Raw genomic sequence first — 21805 nt, forward strand, 5'->3', positions numbered from 1 at the left:
TAGGAGAAGAAACTGGTCCCAGGCACCATTGCCTGCTCCTAAAAAATGGTTTTATGCACATTCACAAAGGAGAAAGAGTCCCCCTTCCCACTTGCGAATGTTAACCACCTCCTGATGCGGTGGTAAAATATCAATGATTTGTAACCCCATTTTGGTCGCAAAACATTAATACATAACCATAAAATCGCTTTGTACATGCAGCCCTAACCTTTTTCTTGGGTACTCGAAGAGCAGTTTTCTCACTTTGTAGTAGCATTGTTGTTCTTGGTTCTCAACAATGCAATGGTTATCTCTTGGCATGTTCCTCTGGGGCTTGATCCAGTAACCTCAGAACTGTCACTTTACTAACGCTCTTTGCATCACTTTTACTTTTTCATTTTGCATGTAGGGTTGTACAGTCAATAGTCCTAGTATGGTTCATTTGGTGTGCTTTGAAACTCTGGGACACAAAGGTATATGAGTAACCGTTGCACTCTATCTGCAGGAAATGGGCACAATTTCTTTTCAAATGAAGGAACCTATATCTTCACATGGACTATAGGGCAGAATAGAACTCAGAAGGGAAAAACTAAAGAGACTCACCATGCAGATGGGACCTAGAATATTCGGACAGAATAACTTGTTGGAGATACGAATTGGAGATTGTTGGGGTAACTTCACCCAGTGGGTGGATGAGTTTGCTCAAACATACATTTTCTTTCAGGCTTCCTAACCTGAGGACCGTCATTGTCACTGACGCCAAGATGGCAGGGACATTCCAGCTGAGTGAGGTGCTTCAGGCGGGGAGCACGTGCCATGTGGAGCAGCTGCACAAAACGGCGCGAGAATTGGGCTGTGATGATCCCATTAACATCCAGTTTACATCTGTAAGTGTTTAAACTGTGTCTCTAGAAGGCCCTTATGTTCAGTCCCTTATTTGTTTGTGGCACATTAACACATACATTGACACACAATTGCAGGATAAATGCCCTGTAAATTTGGAAGGGATGTCCTTTCAGCTCGTCTATGGCTGTAATTCTGTAGAAATGAAATTTAGAAGATGTCCACACCCCGCATTCACCTCTCACTTGTAGTCTGTAGCAAAAACCCTTGCTGGTGTCCCTAGCTCGTAGAAGACTCTCACTGGGTGTTCTGGCCATTAAGTGAAACACTTCATTCTCACTCAGTTTATTGAACCCTTAATCCTTGCCAGGGTTTGTAGCAGTAAGCGCTCCCTCTGACTCTGGCTGGGTGGTTATAGCACTGAATCCTGAAAGGTAGTCCTGTCTCTCAGCCCTCAATAAGTGTTGCAAGTGCTCCATCCTCACTGGAAGTTCCTAGCACTCAGCCTTCCGACACTTCTGTCGGTATCCCTAACACTCACCTCTTCCTCTGTGCCTTGGGCACCATGTCCTCTCCAGGTGTCTCTAGAATGCATCCTCCCTGAGTGTGTCTTATGCTCTAATCTTGTAGGGTGTCCCTAGTACCGCACCTTCAGTTGGTATGCCTAGCCATCTGCCTTTGCTCAGTGTTGTACCAGTCTCTCCTCCGTCCAGAGCATTAGGCGCTTGCTGAGTGTATTTGCAGCTGATCCCTGGTTGCAGTATGCCTCTGGTAGTAAGCTCCTGCTTGGTTCCTTGAATAGTTGATTATTAATGAGCCATCTCAACAATTCAATGTAGCCTGATTTTCTTAGCAGGTGTTCCTTGGATGTGCCTAGGAAGCACTGTTGAATATGCATCCCTAACTATGATTTTTTTTCTTTTCAAGGGAACAACAGGTCGCCCTAAGGGGGTCACATTGTCCCACCACAACATTGTGAATAATGCCAATATGATTGGACGACGAGTTGGCTTTTCCTGGAAAGAGGTAAGCATGGAGTTTTTTACACCCAACGTACTGTGTACTTAATTTTGTTGTGGAACGAGTTCAATAGGAAACTAGCTGAGAGACGCACTCGCAAGCAGAGGGATTCATGTTCTGACAAGAAGATAACCCTGGGATTTGCCACATCTCCTTCAAATACCTACGGGTTCTCCGAGAATTCCCAGAGTCATCTCATTAGGCTGCCAATAAATATCTCATTAGGATGATCTGAGGGTTCTCATTTGAATTCTTGAAGGAGTTTCCCCTAATGTTCTGATTGGATGTACCTTTGAAAGGTCTACGGGAAGAGGCCTCATCTGAATGACTTGAGGTGGAACTTAAACAATTGCCCTTAGACTCCTCGAATGAATTGCTTGTGGCGGATTCAAGCAAATGCCTTTGGCGGACGGATTCTCATAAGAATGCCCTCAGGTGTGTCTCATCCGCATTTCACAAGGGGCCTCTTATCTAAATTCCCTATAGAGGGTGCCCCTCACCATAGGCAATGAGTGATGCTTCTTCAGAATTCCATAATTGAGGACCTTATCCGAGTGATATCCAATGGGGACCTCATCCTAGTGCCCTGTGTGGGGGTCTCAGCTGTATTCTCTTATGGCAGGTGTATCGAGCAGTAGTATCACCCAAACGTCCTTTAGGAGTAATGCTTTCATGTGATCTCATTCTAATGTTAATGTTAGCTCCTATCTGAAGAACCGGCAAGGGATGGTCTCCTAAGTGTGATATGAGAGGGCTAATGAGCCCCTGCCCTTGGGTAATGTTCAGATTTTCTAGGGACCCAGGTGGTCCCATCAGGATGGCCTTCAGTGGTCTCAACAGGACAGTCATGAGGAGTTTTGCAAAAGGGGCTATTTGGAATGTCCCAATTAGAAGGACCCTCAGCATTCTCTCCAGGTTGCCTTGAAGGCTCACGGGATCACCAGAGTTTTATGATAGTATTGTCATGTGAGATACTATAGAATACAGCAGGGGTCCTGCTATAGACTATCACAACTGTTTTAGAGTGGATCATTTCCTGTAATTGGTACTGTGGGTTGACAGTGTGCTCACTCCCCTGACTCTTTATTCTAAAGGACATTCTGGGTAGTAAGGCCTGACCATGGGGAGCAACATATGGATATTGTTTTGGACACAGCAAGGGAAGTCCCAGCATAATTAGCGCAACTAAAGACCTTACCTTGGAATGTTGTAATCAAAATGTTCTTTTCATTACAAGGCCGAGGAGAATTTGTTTTCACACTATAGCCACATTATCAGCCTGTGTACTGTAGCCACATGACCAGCATGTGTAGCATAGCTACATGCCCAGCATGTGTTTAGAACCCACCCTGGTCCTGGGTGAGACATGGGTTTGTGGGGGGTAAAGGCCATTTTGTTGTTGATGTCTTATCAGACTGTCAAAGAGGTTGTGAAAAATTCTGCTTCCTACACACAAACACACTAGACAACTGTACTCCAGGTCCATCTCCCTCACAAACACATGTAGAGGCCATACAAACCTACTTTGACACCACTTAAAAAAAAAAATTATGGTATAAACTACAGATTTCACATAAACACACATTTGCATAACAGTGTTCCTCATCTATAAGTAGACTGAATAACACATACCTCACAATTACCACGTGTGCACACACTTTCAGGCGTGCAACATGCACACACTCATGCACTCCAACGCATCATCATTCCTAAGGGAATCTCGCAGAGTTACTCCCGCTTCACGTTATGTCATCTTCTGTTGTGTTACTCTGCATTAATAAAACACTCTGTCACCAAAGATCTCTAGTCTCTGCTGTGTGTTGAAATGTGGGTGCAACAATAAAAAGCACACCCCTCATAAATCTGTAAAAGTTTGTTAAATATCCAGGTCATTCACTCTCATCTGGACTGAATTAAAGATTTTTCAAAGCGTAAATCAGATTTACGAAGTGTGGGAACACCAGTAAGTTAGCTGAAAAGGAGTGAAGACTTCTAGGAGAGCAGTTCTGTCTGCTGCTTTTGACAAAGGCTGGCAATCTTCTGATCATGATGTATGCTCCATACACCTGGCCTTGAAGCAAACACCTTGAATCAACGGGAGCCAGTGCGCTTTCTGCAATATAGGGCTTGTTCGAGCAAAACAAGGCACACCTACCAGTAACCCAGCTGCTTATTGTGGGCCACTTGAAGTTCACTGAACAAGGCTGCAGGACGTCCTAGTGGAGATAGTTTGTGTACTGCAAATGAGATTCTACTAACTCCGTACCCGAATGTGCCTGCCCAAAAAGGATAGCTTGGGTAAAATCTTTCACAGAATTTAGATTTTGAGGAGACAACAACCGAATCTAGAGCTGCCAATGTAAATAAGCTCTAAGGAAATGCTAACTCATACCTAAAAAAAAAAAGTAGCCAAAAGCTTGATTCAGAAACCCTGGGACATTGATCTCATGAAGCCACTCACTCGTACTCTTTTCCAGCCACGCTCATCTTCACAAAACTTATAGGAGTGCACATGCGTGTGTGTACCCTACCCATGCTTCCATCCCTTCTATCTACAAACCAACCCTCAGTTCCCACACACATGCATTGCCCATTGTGTTCGGAGTGAAATAGAATATAATGATCACTGTTAGTAAAAATAACAAAAATAAAGAAGTATTAAAGTCCACTGGCTGATTTCTACTCAGTGAAAAAACACAGGTGCTCTGGATTTGCAAGAATTCCATCCACTCACACCCTTCTTGCTAGAGTAGAACTTAGTGACACGCTACAGAGGCAGACCGTTAGCAACTTGCAGAAATATCTTTATTTATGAAATCCCTAAAGTGAAACACAAAATTAAATATGCTGTTTGTCTGCAAAAATAAAAACACATGAGCATTCTTAATTCTCCATCATGGAATCTTCATCAAGCATAACATTAAGAGTATTCTTAGGAGCTCCCGACAGACTACTGCAAATAATGTTTAGAAATGGACAATGTTTAAAAATGTAAAAAATAAAGAAATACATTCCAACTTTTCTGAAACAAAACACACACACGCTGCAGATGAATTCTTTTGTGGTTGCTTTGAGCCCCCCTGGGCCTGCAGCTGCCACAGTGCCCTGCACCAGTCCAGCACCCGCATTTCTCGATCAACCCGAGCCAAATCCAAAGCACAGAAGGCTCTTGGTTTAAGGCTTGTCTTTACATAACGTGTTTTTGTCTGATTGCGAATGTCTTTGTGCGTTTTTCAATAGCTGTACTGTGTGTGAGGCAGGTGGGCAGTACACAGGTCTTTTTTGGTTGTCTGACCTCTATAATGTAGGGTGGTAAACATGTGCAGGGCCCCAGTTAGACCGCCTGCTCCTGCTGCGAAAAGAAAAGGAGTCAAGTTGGCTTTTTGCCTTCTTACACCAGTCAGGATTTGTCGTCCTTCTTGGTTCCACTGTTCTCGCGCCTTCAATAAGGTTGCATCTGGAGTCTTAATGTTAGGGACACAGCTCTCCACAGAGGCGGCAACAACCTTCAAGAGCTCTCCAGATCCCTGCAGACATGGTATACTGAAAAGAAGAGCCTTCACACGTTTCTTCGAAGTATCCTTGTAGTTTTATTGATTGAATAGCATCCCAGCAGAGAACAGCTTCCTCTGGCTCAGTGGCTCTCTTCAACTGTCTACATAGAATATTCCCTCGCATCCATTTATTGATTGAATAGCATCCCAGCAGAGAACAGCTTCCTCTAGCTCAGTGGCTCTCTTCAACTGCCTACATAGAATATTCCATCGCATCCATTCTACATGTAACTAGGTAACAGTGCTATGGCATCTGCAATATGGAGATCTCTACATATCTCCCTTCATTACAAAAAACAAACACATGTATAACGCAATCATGAGAAACAGAATATCAAAAGAACTAACAACTTGTTCATTAGATGAGATAAAAAAAATATTCATTGAAAATTAATATTCTAAACTCTAAAGTAATACTTCATAGTAATGTCCTATGGTTTTGACACTTTACAAACATTTCCTAAACTCCACATTCTATCATCTTCCAAGATTACGACATTGGATTTCACATTTTTAACTCGTAAAGGTCCTATATATCTGCTTTCACCTTTACGAACCCATTCATTCTTCCGCACTACAACCCAATCACCAACATAGATCGATATCTGTTTAACTCCTTTTCTAGAATTATACGCATCCTTCATTTTTTCTTGACCTACTTCCACTTTTCAAAACATTTGTTCACGATCAATCCATATCTTATCCTTCTTACATAACCAAACAGGACATTCTTTTTTTCCTGGTTCTCTCCCTTTGAGAGATACAAAAGGAGCTATACCAGTGCTGGAATGAGGAGTAATTCTATGCACCCACATCATTTTTTGTAATTCCTGTCTCCAAGACAACCCATTCGCAAGAGATAACTGAATATTGTCCATTATATTACAATTAACTCTTTCCACTAGACCATTAGCTTGAGGTCTAAAAAGAGCCACCTTTTCATGAACAATACTCATTCTCTTGAGATAATCTTGCATTTCCCTTGAAATAAATTGTACTCCATTATCGGTCACTATACTCCCTGGCATCCCATCCTCGTCGCCATGAAAAGAAGAGCCTTCACAGGTTCCTCTAGCTCAGTGGCTCTCTTCAACTGCCTACATAGAATATTCCCTCGCATCCATTCTACATGTAACTAGGTAACAGTGCTATGGCATCTGCAATATGGAGATCTCTACATATACCTTCCAGGTTGTTAAGGCAAGATATTCAGTAACAATCTGGCAAAGTTGAGTTTGGCGAACTGGCATCTGAAGCCTTCAGCAAATACATCTAAACCCGATTTCCTGTCTGCGTTTATAGCCTGAACAAGGCAACAAGGTCTTAAATGATGACGAGTCAAGCCTTCATGAAGCAGAGGTGCTGCTTCTAATACATTAGAAAACACATGACCTGCTTAAATCTCCAGAGCAAACAGTCTCCATGTATCTGCTACATCGTTCAAGGCGAGGCTCTAATATTTGCTTTCTTGGTACAGTGATTTGTCATTAGTGTCGTTAAAAAGAACCCTAATCAGAAATTTGTTTTGTTATCCATGATTGTATGTCTTTTGATATCATCGTCAAAATTTGTTTATTATGGTATGGTATACCACAGACAATATAAACAAATGCAAAGCAATGATATAGTATAAAAGATGCATCAATCTAATTAAGCAGATTTCAATTTAACTGCATTAGTTGTAAGGCGTACTACTGCAACACAAACCCCAGGTTGACAGTAATATCTGCACATATGAAAAAGCCATGGCATAGCTTTTAGAATTCCAGGTTTTAGTACGAGGACAAGAAACTGAATTCAAGCCTGGCTATACGAGTTGCAAAAAACATGAAATGCATCATAGTTTGGCACGGGGACACACATTAACAACACCAGAAAAAGCACACTTTTTATAAATAGACAGAATATGATGAGCAATGCCAATTTTAAATCTAGTTAAGTTAAATTCATAAATAGTAGTTACCCATTTTAAATAGGGTTCCAAACCTTGAATAGATTTAACAGTAGTAAAGGCACTTGCTGATGTTTTCAGGAACTCTTCAGACTCCCTACACACATTTCTTCTCACCATAAACCTTCCATTCAACCACTACTTGTCTACTTTCTGGATAATTTGTGGATTGCGCTACAAATCCCATATTAGGCATCCAGCTTTAGACAGCCTTACATTTTTTATTATTTTTTAAAATTTTATTTATAAAGTTTTGTATAGCGCGAACATGACCCAAGTGGGTATGAGAGCACTATACATGACGAGAAGTAAAGTAACAATTGGACTGCTAAACAAAACATGCAAAAGAGTCAAACATATAAAAGTAAGTATGATAAAAGAAATTTAAAAAATTAACAAAAAAGGCTTGGTCTATGTTAAGGTCAAACAATATGTTGGTCGTTCCTCCCAAGAGGATTGATATGCATACATTTTCATTTTGTCACCAATATGTTGTCTTAGGGTAAAAATTTAGTTAGCATAAAAGATTTTGTTTCTTTTTTGAAGGAGGCGGTAGAGAAGATTAGGCGTAGGTCCGGCGGTAGAGAGTTCCATATCTTAGGTGCAATAACTGAGAATGCTCTAGCACCCATTTACTTTTTGTGGGTTCATTGGGGTTTCAAAAGCAAGGTGTGCCCATTTCGCGAGGATCTGTTGCCACCTGATTTTTCTAGCTTTTTAGCCAAGTAACTGTGGGGGTATTGAAGAGTAACGCTTTAAGCGCAGTGCAAGCAATTTTTTGTTGTGTTCTTGCTTCGTACGGTAGCCAGTTAAGGATTTTAGAGCCGGTGATATGTGTGTTTCTTTTAGTTCCGAGGACAAGTCTTGCTGCCGCGTTGAGAGACGCTCTTAGCGGGGCCAGTTTGTATCGAGGTAAGCCACATAGCGTGGCACTACCATAATCCAATCTGGGCAAAACAAGAGCTTGAACCACTTGTTTTAGGTCTTCGTGTGGAAGGTAGGGTTTAGGTTTCTGCAGAATGCTCAGTTGGTAGTTTGCTCCTTTGGTGGCTGCACTAATGTGATCCTGCATATTCATGTGTTTGTCTAGTATAATACCCAAGGATCTAGCGGAGTCTATCATGTGGGGCGAACAATTGAGGGCTGTAAGATGTTTCAACCAGGGCTTAATCTTGGGAATGTTATTCGGCAGAGAGATGAGGAGAAATTCGTTTTTTGCAGCTTTGAGTTTAAGATGGTTATCCGTGAGCCAGAGGTGTGTGTTTTGTAAAATGGAATTAAGGGATATAATGTAATCTGGGGAGGCAATTTTGAGATACATCTGAGTGTCATCAGCGTACATATGGTAATGGGTGTTGGTAGATTTTAGATGGTTTGCAAGTGGTTCCAGGAATAAATTGAAGAGAATGGGTGATAGTGCAGATCCTTGGGGAACGCCAAGAGTGGTAGCGTGGGGCTTGGACAGATATTGGTTCATTTTGACTCTTGGGGATCTGTTTTGGAGGAATGACGAGAACCATTGTAAAACGACCTCTGATAAGCCCATCCTTTCTTCCAGTAAGTTCAGTAGATTATCATGTTTGACGGTGTCAAAGGCAGCTGATAAATCAAGCAGTATCAGAAGGCATGATTCATTTAGATCCAGCCTTTTTAGTATATCATCCTCGATATGAGTAAGTACAGATTTAGTGCTGTGATCTTGACGGAAACCTGATTGGTTCTAATCGAAGTTGATAGTTGTTTGTGATTGCAGAGTTGGCCCTGGACACACTTTTCTAAGAGTTTTGCCAGGGTAGGGATGTTGGAGCTGGGTCGGAAGTTATTAGGGTCCTACTTTTAGGCACTCAGGGATAGTGCCTTGATGAAGTGAGGCGTTTACTATCTTGGTCCATAGGGGGAGAAGACCGGTTATGATCTCTTTGAAAATGAGCGGTGGTAGAGGGTCAGTGAAGTGGTTAGATGGGTTTAACGAAGAAAGAATGTTTGTACATGTCATGTTCACTGATTTGGGAGAAGTTGTTCCAGGAGGCATTGTTTTTGGAGGAATGCCCGGATGTTTACTTCCCTCCCAGATACTGGGAAGTGTGTGAGAAACTGAATCGGGTAGTCCGAGGTAGATCCTTTGCTACTAGTAGTTCGTTCTCTATCTTTGTGGTTTTGTCCTTGCAAAAGCCGGCCAGTTCTTCGCAATTTGGCGGGGTGCTAAACCCGAATTCTAACGGGTTTGATGTGTTGCGCGATTGCTGTTTGACTATTTCCAATAGTTTTTTGTGTCTATTTCTGGCTTGGTCAAGCTGTGTTCTAAAAAAGTTAGCTTTCACTTTTCTTATTCTTCTGTTGTATGTGTCCTCGTTGTTCTTAAGCATTTTAGTAGTTCAAGGATGGGGAAGATCTCAATGCTCCTTCTGCAATTCTTAAATTTCATCTTTCGGTTTTCAAATTGTCATTGAACTCAGGGCTTTGAATTTTTATTGGATATATTTTTCTGTTGAAGGGGCGCGATGGAGTAGGATTTCCAATATGGAAGTATTGTAGAAGTTTGTGAGGTCATTGACATCGTCCACGTTGGTCTATGGGAATCAAGGTATAATTGTAAGGGTAGTTAGTTCATTGTGGTTTATATTATGAAGATTCCTTTTCCAATGTTTTATTTTCTTCGGTTGGCCATTCTTTGGGGTCGCCTTTAAGCCCTATTCAAGTGAGCCACTGGGGTTTATCTGTTTGAAATCTGTAAGAGAATCGGGGCCAGTTTGATCTTATCTTTTAGGTTTTCACGTCCTAACTCTTCACTGCAGAAGTGAAGTCTTCTGTGTGACAATCTAGCAAATTCCTACAGAATCAACTTGCTTCAATTTGCAAACCAGAGACTTCTTTAAAGCTCAAAACACCAGCTCCATATGTAGCCATGGGGAAGCATTTGCTGAAGTAGAACATTTTCATCTGCTTGATGGATTTATTGCCTATACTAGAGATGAAGCTAAAGACAGTCCGCAGAGATGTCTCCAAAGGATCACACCATCTACTAGTGATGTCCACGGATAGTCCCTGTAAGGGAAGGAAGAAACCTTCTCCAGCAAGTCCTCCCTTACTATAACTAGTTCTCTATTTGGCTTTATTTGGTGCAAAGTTTAAAATAAAATGTTGGGAAGGATTAGTGGTCAGATCGAGGTCATCCATAACAGAGTCTTTTAACATGATCTTTGTAAGGAATTACCCCATTCTTTGGAATGTAAGGGTTAAAGCACCCCCAGCCGTTCATTTCAGGGATATTACGAGTCACTGAGGTGCTCCGAGGTGACTTGCAGTATCCTTATATTAAAAACAGTTCAATAGGTCAGTTTAAAAAAAAAAAAAGCTGCAGTAGCTCGGAACGTGTAGAAACATCCAGAAAGATTCAAGCTTTTCTCTATCTAAGGAGTGCAAAAATTAAAAAATTTATCTCTGCTTGTCATGATAAGCTATTAAAATAGAATTGAAGAAAGAAAAGCAACCCTCCCTTTTCGTTGCTGAACAGCTACTACAGTTATGTTTCATGGCCGGACCTGCCTTTCACCTGGGCTGCTGGCTCTGGCAGCGGGCATTGTGACGTCAGAACTAGACTGTAATAACCTTATAATAGTAGAGTTCTAACGTCTTTACTTTATAATTGACGATATGCCCATATTTCAAACTCATGCGTGAGTCAGGCTTGAACCATATGTTGTGAAAGCTACCGTATCTTTTTAATTGCTACAACTTTAGGTAGAAATGTTATCGAAATGTAGTCTTTTTCTATTGATGAGCTATCTTTATTTTCCAAATGGGTAAGGGTTTTACCTCGCACTTGCTCTCCTCATTAAGGTAATTTCTGATTTCCATTTAAATCAGACATTATTGAATTTTCTTTGTTAATGCTACGGTCCCAGCAGAACAATTCAGGCAGACTTTGAATGATTAACGAGTGTTGAGTTACAATTTAGACAAGACTAAGCGTGCTATTTTAATGAACTACTTTGTACCGTACTTCACGCTGCTCTACTGTCTCAGGTCAATAGTTTCCTGCAGTTGCCTATATTCCCAAATTTCAACTGCCTATTCCAGGAAATCCTAGAACTTACTCTAGTAGGGGGAAGGCAGCAACAGCTTCCCAGTTAGGACACATTCTACTCTTGGAAAGTTGGCACACTGCAGTCCACTCTGTCTGAGCTCCTTAGTATATAGTCTGGGTGCAAATCAGCATTCTTAGATGGAGCCATCTGTTCTCAAGATTATGTTCTGTTATCTCATGTAGATTTACCTTTTCCTCCCCCTTAAGGGCTTGTCTTTGCTCTTCTTTCTTAAACATCTTGATTTTGATTTCATTATGGAGAAGGTGCAGTGATAGTCGTTCTCTAATAAGGGCATTGACATCAGACACGAGATGTACTGGCACCTCATGTGAAGGATATCTATGGAGCTTACACCAGAGCTGAGGGGCTGGTTATTGCCAATGATGCAAAATTAGTGACGTCCCAAGGGCAGCACCTTCTTTCGTCAGCTTGTAGTTGTCAAACTACATTTTCTTTCTTTCTTTTTATACATTTTAAAACCCAATTTGTGCTGAAATAGTATCGCAAGTGTTCTAGGATCCACAGTAATAACCGTCATCGATGACGAAGATCCCAAAGGTCGAATCTTTTCCCTACCTGCGTCTTGGAGTCTGCGGAAAGCGGTGCCGGACCAGAGCCGGGTTGTCAACTCTCTGCTAGACTGATGTTCAATGGATAGCTCACCCTTTTGTACTGAAGAGTTACAAGGCTGTGCCATATTGTGCTGTACTGAGTCCGCAAAAGACATTTATTTTAAGCTGCCACTGAGTGCCCCTGAGGCTTCAATTTTGCTAATTAACTGTCTTATGCTAGTTGGCTTCCCTCCACTGTTCTTCCATCTCCCACCACTTTTAGTCCCTCATTATTAGTCAGACAGAGCTGAAAAATCTCATGGAAATTAGCTCTGCCCGATACCAAGTGGGTCGGGTTTTCTACCTGTGGGAGAACCAGACCCGATTTTACAGTGTGGTAATGCCCCGCAGTAGAAAAGCATGACGCTCTGGCTGCAGCAGCTATCAGGGCTCATTCCCCTTTCTTATTCTGGCAAGGTGGGGGCTCTACAGTGCTCCCCTCCTGCCAGAAAAAACATTTCCCTTCCCGGCCATACTTTCCCCACCCCAGTCACACACCCTACACCCCCCCAAAGGTCCCCACGTACATTTACCATCTACTCAGAGCAAGCGGTAAATATAATATGTGTGAAACCTCACAGAATTTAGTGTGGTTTTACATCTGGAATAATTAGTCCCACATGGTAACTCCTCATTCCGTGGGCTTTTTACTTGTAGTTGCACAGTACTGAGGTGGATTTACTGGATGTTAAGGGTAAAATCTCATGCAATTTCACCATGACCCCTGTACCGTACACCACTGAATGAGGGCCTTACAGTAAAATGTCGGGTTCAGGCGGAAGAGCCCCATACAGTCTCTGGTAATACCTCATTTGTTTGTGATAGTTATGGCACCTACTCTGTCAGTCAACATCACTGCAGCTGTAGGAAGGAGATGAGGCAACATAAGGGAATGCAGGCCCAAATAGAAAGTTGGGATGACATTGAAGGGCGTGTAAACTCATTGCAGTATAATCATTAAGGGATGGGGAAACTTAGCTTCATATTTTTAGAATAACTTCAGACATATTGCTTTTTAATGTCCAGTATGATTAGAAATTAGGAGAAGAGAATGCTTTGAGCAAGCAGAAAAAAATTAATCCATAGAGCACAATTCTAGAGAGATCCTCATTATCAACGCATCACAAAAAATGGATGCACTGGCTACCATCTTTCCCTATGGTCTATAATCTGCTCTTTTTCTGTATACCTCTTTCTTCACGTTATCTCCCCTCCATCCTCCTCCTTTCTCTCCCAGTCTTAGTTTATTTCTGACCACCCCATATCGTGTATGTTCGTTCTGACTGAAATCCTTTTCTCCACCCTTTCCTTTCTTTCACTTATTTCTCCTCTCTCCATACCCATATTTCCTCTCAAAATGTCAGCTTATTTTCAATCCCCAGCTGAGCACTTATCCTTTCTTCCCTCTCAAATCAGGTATCCCACCACTCTCCCATTCTCACTTCGATCTTTGTTCCTCATTTTTATTACAAATACCCTGCTTCTCTGTCCAGTACTTCATCCATATTCTTTACTTAAACCCAGCTCTCACTTCAACTGTGTCTATTTAATGTTTCTTCTTTTTTAAATACTTTGTTTTCTAGGATGTCCGGTGCGCCGTACCTGCCCCGCTGTACCATTGCTTGGCATCTGTGGGAGGTACCATGGTGATGGCCATTCATGGCACCACCGTTGTCTTTCCATCTCCAACCTTCGAGAGCAAAGCCACACTGGAGGCTGTCGTAAAGGAAAAGTGAGTCCTTCTCTCACCATGAGATTTTTGCCTGTATGTTAGAGGCCAGAGCTATGAGCTACATATTGTGACATGGTAACTGGTGAAATCCAATGCCCATTATGCGGAAGTGTCCAAGTAGATGTAGATATCTACCTCCTTGGTGACTTGGGTGTCCCTAAGGGTTAAGGGCTGCAATTGCTTTTGATCTCCCTTGAATGCCGGTCCACCCATACTGCAGTCTTATCATAACTGTGATCCTGCCATCTTTTACTACATAAGGAACAGGCTGCCAGTGAGGACCTGCTTGGAATATGATGTTGTGGAAGTGCTCTTTATCCTCCCCAGTACAATGTGATGAACAGAATTGTTTGTTTGATCTGGCAGAATGAATGGAGAGGTGGCACAGAATATGTGATGTTGAGAAGGTGACAGAGGTGAAAAAGTTGAGGAGTTCCATTTTGCTACCAAAATGAAACCCACTATTTAGGTCCAACAGGATAGGGAGGGGTGGAATTAGGTCGGTGCAGTGGATGTATAGACTCAAATTATCTTGGTCTTGAAGATGTTCAGAATTAAACTTCCATCCTGTATCTTCTGGCAGAGAGTGAAGCTTGGAGTTAGTTTGTAACTGCAGAGAAGAAAATCGACTTATTTTTAATGAAAGGATAACAGTAAATACAAGACTCAAACTACCAAGCATTGAGACACCACTGATATACTGGAGGCCATCACTGGTGCTCCAGTGCTGTGGAAGCCCATGTGTAGTAAGATGGGCATGGACCTGGAGGAGCATCAGGTGTAAGGATAATCTTCAAGGTCAGAGAAGAGTCAGGAGGGTGCACTGCTAGTGACCTTGTGCCGAGGTGGCGAGACCAAGAGTGATGAGCATGGAAGATGAATGATTGAGGTGGGCAGAGATTATGAGCTTGTAAATGTGGGTGAGTATTCTCTTGTTGTAGAGTTTTTAGTAGAATCCCATGTAGAGGGCTGTGGACGGTTAGTTGGTACTGTTGCTCCAGGTTTGTTCTAGGTAAGCCTTTGAATGGCTTTACTGATGTATGGCAGAGGGATATTGTGCTTGCTTGGTCTAGAAGGGTCAAAAGATGGGTGTGTTTATAGTATTGGATAACAAGGGTAGTTGAGGGACTTGCAAATCAGCAGAGAGTCTGGATTGGTAAAGAGACGTGAGATTTGAGTGGGGTGAGATTGTGAATGTCTTGTGGTGGTCAGGGAGGACGCAAGGGGGTTTAACTCATTGGAGGATGGCATTGCATTTAGCTGGACAATGAGGAGAGATGGGCGACAGAGAGGAATGGATACAAGGCATAATTGCTGTAAAGAGGAGACTTTAGCAAGGAGAATAGGAATTTCTTGCTAATTTGGATTCTCCAAGGAGGACAATATTGGAACAAGATAACATTCCATGAAGTTAATTGGTTTTAATAGCAGCCTGAGCTATACCGTTCATGAAGTGAGTGTTGATGGATCGCTTATAGGTCAATGTCTGGACATTAACCCCTTGAGTGCCCGCATCTTTCCCCGCCCTGTGCCGGGCGTTTCATTAGCGGGCGGGGTTTATGACGAGCTGGTCTCGTCATGGGCACTCAAGAGGTTAAAGGGTGGAGTTTCAGAAGGCTGTATCCAATCCATTTGAGACCCCCATCTCTATGGCTGCATTGATTCCCTGCTCCAAAGCCAAGGCCTGTAATAGGTAACAATTATAATGTTCCACCCCCCCCCCCCAATTCAGTGCTTTTCTCATATGTTACCTGCCTTGTTTGTCGTACAATGGAAACTGTGCACTGCACGCCACTGGAGAGGAGCTTGGCAGAGCTAAGGAGAGGTGTGGGGCATGGTGAGTCAAAGGGGTCTTTACATTCTTGTATCACTCGATGAGGCTGTGGGTAACCCTTTGGGCCTTGGAGGGTGGATGGGTGACAGCTCAGGAGTTGCTGCGGGGAATCCCTTCAAGAATAAGGTGCACAAGATAGGTGCATGGTATTTGTAGGGCAGGTAGAGACTCTAACCTCCCCTGGATATTCATAGAGCACTGTGGCTGCTCGGTGGGACCCTGCTGAGGATCTGATGAGGGTAAGTAGCATTCAAAAGAGGAGCTGGCACTGGGGCATGGACGTTCAGGTAGGTGGTTCGTCTGCTACCTTGGTGCCTGGTGTGGACAGAGTTGGAGGTGAAGATTGCCGGTTTCTAGCTCCAACTCCGCTTCGTGCAGGATGCCACTGCATTGAATGTGTATGTTCGTGCATGCAAATTGAGGGTCTCAGTGCCTAAAGCACTTCACTAGGGTACATCCCTCTTGATGACCCGGCGCCCATCTCTCTGAGATGCACGGGTTTTGGGGTGCCCGGGTACTATTTGTGAGGTGCTTAAGTGCATGTATGCTTTTGTTAGGCTCTTGGTTGATCGACAATGCCAGGGATGCCTGCTGTACGACGTATGGATGCTGTGGAGATCAGTGAAATCCAGGAAATTTGTCTTACCAGTGGTTGCGTTTGGTGCTCCTGGCAGGGCAGGCCATGTCACTTTTGTACCCTAGATGTCTGTAAAGCTTGCGTCACAACCATGATCGTTGGCCAAGTGGGGGCTCGTAAAGCTCTCATCTAAGGATTCTCTTCTGGGGCCTCTTGTATGGAGAAAGGAGGGTTCTGCCTATACCTTACACTTGATTAATCCTGAGCCATAAATTTGCTAGCTCGCGGTACAAACATGCCAGAAAGCATCAACCACCTGCCTGCATCTCCAGATTCTGGCAAGATCTCATCAGCTGCTCAGAGGGCAGATTATTGACTGCATGCCAACTTTGCAGTGCTGTGCTATATTTGCAAGGGATTTGGTCATTCTATAGCCTAGGCTGTGAGTGGGATGTCATTGTCTCCGGTTATGATGTCATAATGTTAAATGTTTACTTATGTAGTTACATCACCATTCTGTTCTTTAATCTTAATGCCACTAAATCTCACTGTGCCCTCACATTTTTAGATAGGATAGCTTTTTGTGCACCACACTCTCTGTATTGATTTGCACCATGTCTTTTGAGGCATGTTGTATTCTTAATTGTCATTAACCCAAGCAGAATTGCTGGGGTGCAAATGCATTAATTTGTAAACAATGTAAAGGCCCTCCATGGTCTGACTCTTCTAATATACAACTGCCCTCCATGCCCCTCTGTCACCTTAATACATGCTGTTCGGTGCCTACACTATGTAAACAGTAGGCATTAAATATCCAGCGTGACTAGTCGCAAGCTTTGGTCTTGTAGCCGGAGTGCCGTAATGACTCTCCTGAAGTTTTCCCTTAAAACTTCTCTGAAGATCAGGAAGTGCTTTTTTCTTTCAGAAATCTGCAGGCAGGAGAAGGGGTTTTGGTTTGCTTATGTTTTCAATTGCCTATCTACCCTTTTCTGCAGACGCAGCCTTTGTGTGGGTTGATTCTCCTCACAGAAGGTAGTCTTCAGCCTGGAGCCACTCACAAGACAGGTACAAAGAGGTGTGAACTATCTGCACCTGGCTGTGAACAGCCATAAAGACTGTTACAAGGAAGGAGACAAAATTGTGGTTTTACCTAGAAGACCATTCTCAATCTGAACTACAGTGACTGCAGCCACCTTCACCTCCACTGTCCAGCAAGTGGCATTGCTACAGCAAGAATGGTCATGAGCACCCTCAAATTAAAAGGACCTAATTGAATTTCCGTAGCAGCCTTTGTCCTCACTTTACTGCCTGAAACTTCTCCCCGGTCCATCGCTCCTGATACACTTCCACTGTTTGTGGAAACAACATCACCCCCATCTTGTGCACAGGAGGAAGTCCAGGAGCTTTTAAAAAGGAACCCACAGACTTCCATAACTCTGCTTTGCTTATACATACACTGTATATACTACAATAGCCACATACACTAACACACACAACATATACTTGGATGAGATTAGATGACAGGGCATACATCTGACTGCACACTGGTGAGATACTGTCAGTCAGTGCCAAATAACTCATTTTTTGTGAGAGGAAAACCTTTAATATTCACATGGACAGGACAGACTGTTCTTCAGCGGATTTACTGAGGTCCACTCTGAACTCAGCCAACCTTAAACTTGTTAATGAGGGCCCTACACACAGAGCGGGCCACATGCTCGATTTAATATTCTCCAACATCACTAATATGATGGCTAACACCCCATTACCCCTGATTTGGTCAGATCACTCCCTGATACCATTTCAATTTGTAGTAACGGCGGATAAACCTATGACCAGTAAGTGCTTGTTCATGAAGAGACAATGGAGCAAGCTGGTCCCAGCCACTATGGGTCCACACCTAGCGGAGCCAATGCCGACCTTCTCCTCCAATGCGGACACCGATGCTCAGCTTTTTAATGACTGGATCGGGAATATGCTAACATCTATAGCTCCGGCAACAGCCACAATGTCCAAACGAGACTCCCCATCTGCCCCCTGGTTTTCTGAGGAGCTCAGAGTGCAAAAATCGCACTGTAAAAAGTTGGAGCGACTTTGGAGGCTAAATTATGATCCTGCAGAGAAGGCCTACTATAAGGAAGCCTCAAAAAAACTGCATAAAGCCATCAGAAAAGAAAAAAAACAGTACTATGCGAACTCGATTCAGCTAGCTGAACATTCTAGCAAAGAAACCTTTAAAATAGTTCAGTCATTTTTCAAACCCATATGTATTGAGAGGGAAGTTTCCCCATCAATCTCGTTCTGCAACAGCATTTCGGACTTTTTTGACTCTAAAATCAAGAAAGTATATGAGTCTTTTGGGCCAGTGAAGACCACGGTTAAATCCGATTTAGCGGGCTTAACACCGAACTATGCTACCCTGACACAATTTGATTCAATAGACCTAAATACGGTCAAGCAGGAACTAAGTCGTTGCAAATCGGGCTCGCCAGACGACCCTTGCCCTCCTAAACTCTGGAGCCGCATAGCTGATTTTGTGGCCCCCGCTATTCAACGCATTTGGAATTTGTCCATCTCATCGGGGGTGTTCCCGGATATTTGGAAACATGCCACTCTTCTCCCCCTAAAGAAAAAATCTAATGGGGACCCTAAGGATCTCAATAATCTCCGTCCAATCTCCCTCCTTGCAGCACCAGGCAAAATGCTTGAAAAAGTTATCCAGCGGCAATTAAATCAATTCATTGAATACAACAAAACTCTACATGAGACGCAATCAGGCTTCCGACCTGGTTTTAGCACCGAAACAGCTTTAATTGAGGTGGCAGAGTCAGTAAGGTGGTCGATGGACTCGGGAGACTCAGCGATGCTGGTGCTCCTGGATCTGTCGGCCGCCTTTGACACGGTCGACCACGCTATACTACTGTCTCGACTAGCGGAGATAGGCATCCAGGGTCAGGCACTGAAGTGGTTACAGTCCTATCTGACTCAAAGAACTCAGAAGGTGGCATTAAGGGACGTCTTTTCTACACCTAAAGCACTGAACTGTGGCGTCCCACAGGGCTCGGCTTTGAGCCCACTTTTATTTAATGTCTACCTGGCTCCACTCTTTACGCTGATCGCCAATTGGGGGATCAAGGCAATCTCATACGCCGACGATACCCAATTGGTGTTCCCATACTCAGAAGTGTCAGAGGCATCCTTCTCAAATTTTAAGGGGTGCCTACAAGACGTAGCCTGCTGGATGAACACCAACAAATTAAAACTCAACACTAGTAAAACTGAGGTGATCTTCTTTGGCAGAGACCCCCCCCCACCATCTGATTTATGGTGGCCGGCAGAGATGGGTATAGCTCCCTCGCCTAGCCATTCTGCAAGAAATCTAGGTGTGCGGTGGGATGATAAGTTGTCCTTTGTTTCACACATACAGCAAGTTGCTGGCTGCTGTATGAGCAAGTTGAGGAATCTACGTAAGATTCTTCGACTTCTACCAGTCAGCTGCCGAAAAATCGTAGTCCACGCCACAGTCACATCCAGGCTGGATTACGCCAACGGTCTGTATTTGGGCCTACCAAAGTACCTTATACAGCAACTACAACTGGTTCAAAATGCGGCTGCGAGACTTTTAATGAGGATTCCGTTCAAGCACTCAGTCTCTCCGTACCTCCTCTCCCTTCACTGGTTACCAGTTGCTAGTAGAATAAAATTCAAAGCACTCACTCTGGCCTTCAGATCCTTATATGGAAACTGCCCAAATTACCTGAAAGTTCGACTTCCAAGGTATTCCCAATCTCGTTCGCTCAGATCCAACAACCATGTGCGTCTGACAGCCCCTAGAGTAAAAAGAGCCCGGCTGGGAGGACGAACCTTCTCGGCCAATGTGGCCAATCTATGGAACTCACTACCCATCACCCTCCAACAGGCCCCATCTGAAGCCTGTTTTAAACACCTGCTGAAAACCTGGCTGTTTACCCAGTCTCGCTAAATGCTACCCTCTCCAGCCTCCATGGTCTGATACACTTGTTCTCTCAGCGCCGGGACACCTCCTCGTGAGGTAGCTGTTCGCGCTATACAAAATTCTGTATTATTATTATTATTATTAATAGTGAGGGTAGCTCTTTAAATTAGACATTTTTATTTTTGGGTGCCAACTCCCCTTATGCAGCATACACTAAGCATATACTAAGGTTGGGATAAACCAGACAAAGTTTAAAAGTGCTGTCCAAGGCTTGGCAGGCTAGGATTTTTAATGTTTACATGATGTATACACTTCAGAATCACTGGTTTATGCTGTCAGCCGCAGATATGTAGCACTATGTATAATGTTTCTTTCTACAGCTTACATCCTCTGATTTCTTGCTATCTCAGAAAGCCTTCTTCCACTATACTCCTAAAACCCTCCATGAACAAATGACCTTGACTTACCTCCGCTTGAGTCCTCTCCTTTCTATTTTCAGAGTGATCCTCTTCTTAACTTCCATTCTCTTCATACCTTCTATTTGTGAGTACAGCCTCTTCTCAGTCCCATGCCTGTCTGCCTTAATCCTTCTTATTGTAATTCTGCAGTTGGCTGATACCACATTTCATAGATCACAATGTCTCCTCTTTAAAACTCTACTCCTGCAACCTAACATTATCTATCTACATAACATTGCCTGTCTACCTCACCAGCCATTCACCTGAAACCACATAGCCCCACTACTGATCACACCTAACTAGCATCAATATAAACTACTAGCATTAATATAATCTATCACTAAGTCACTGGAGTAAATGCATGTCATTTTTCCTTTAGAGCCTATGACTAACCGCAATAGCCACTGGATTTACTGCTAACCTTGGGTTCCAGAGTAGCTTGCTGTATGCCGTAAAGTGCTTCAATGTCTTGTCAGGGATAGTAAGCGCTATGTAAATACAATTACAATCGCTGTTAGTTAACTGAAGATATGTTGTTGGTTGCATTATGTGTTGTTCATCCTGCTCAGTTTGCTGAGTGAGGTCTGTAGGGTTATGCACAGAGAAATCTGGCAGCTGAGAATGCTGGGCTACAGGTGTGTTGAAGTGCTCTAACATGATATAGCTAATCAAGTACACTTTATTGCACTGTGATTTTTTTAAGTATGGCCGCGAGATTAAGAAATACGATAGATTTTGGTTGCTGAATTGGGTAATGATATTCCCTCTTGTAGGTTGGACTTTTCGTTGTTTTGGTCTAGAAACCCATATCCTTTCTTTCTACTGTGACGTGGAGCCTCATTTAAAATAATTGTTAGTCTGACCTAGTAGTATTCTTACGACGTCTCGCACTGATATTTGTACAAAATTTTATTAATTATTTAAACAAATGTAGAGTGTTTTATCGATGGTTTTTTTAAATGGCTGTTTTTTACTTTTATGGTATTGTCAGATACCGAATAAAGTAAATTTGAAGTTGAAGTAATCAAGTAGTTAAGTACTGGACGCATTTTCACACACTCGGAAGTAATGCAGCTATCTTTTGTACTTTATCCTTGCAAGTACCAGCTTGGCCACGCCCTGCAGCTCTCACCGTCACACCATAATCAAAGCATGAGATTGTCTTCAGTGCTTGGTATGAGACACTCTCTTCAGTGTCCAAAT

At 43.0% G+C, this 21805-nt stretch overlaps 1 protein-coding gene across 3 annotated transcripts in view; it reads left to right on the top strand.

Annotated features, from left to right (window-relative positions):
• ACSF2 (acyl-CoA synthetase family member 2) overlaps window positions 1–21805 on the top strand; it is a 720413-nt gene that overhangs the window by 318173 nt on the left and 380435 nt on the right. For all 3 annotated transcript variants that reach the window (XM_085617105.1, XM_085617107.1, XM_085617106.1), the window contains exons 6-8: window positions 704–866; window positions 1750–1848; window positions 13630–13778. In XM_085617105.1, the coding sequence (XP_085473231.1) occupies window positions 704–866; window positions 1750–1848; window positions 13630–13778 (411 nt within the window). The remainder of the gene's footprint in view (window positions 1–703; window positions 867–1749; window positions 1849–13629; window positions 13779–21805) is intronic.

The sequence above is a fragment of the Triturus cristatus genome, chromosome 7, assembly GCF_964204655.1.
Source record: "Triturus cristatus chromosome 7, aTriCri1.1, whole genome shotgun sequence".
Taxonomy (NCBI): Eukaryota; Metazoa; Chordata; class Amphibia; order Caudata; family Salamandridae; genus Triturus; species Triturus cristatus.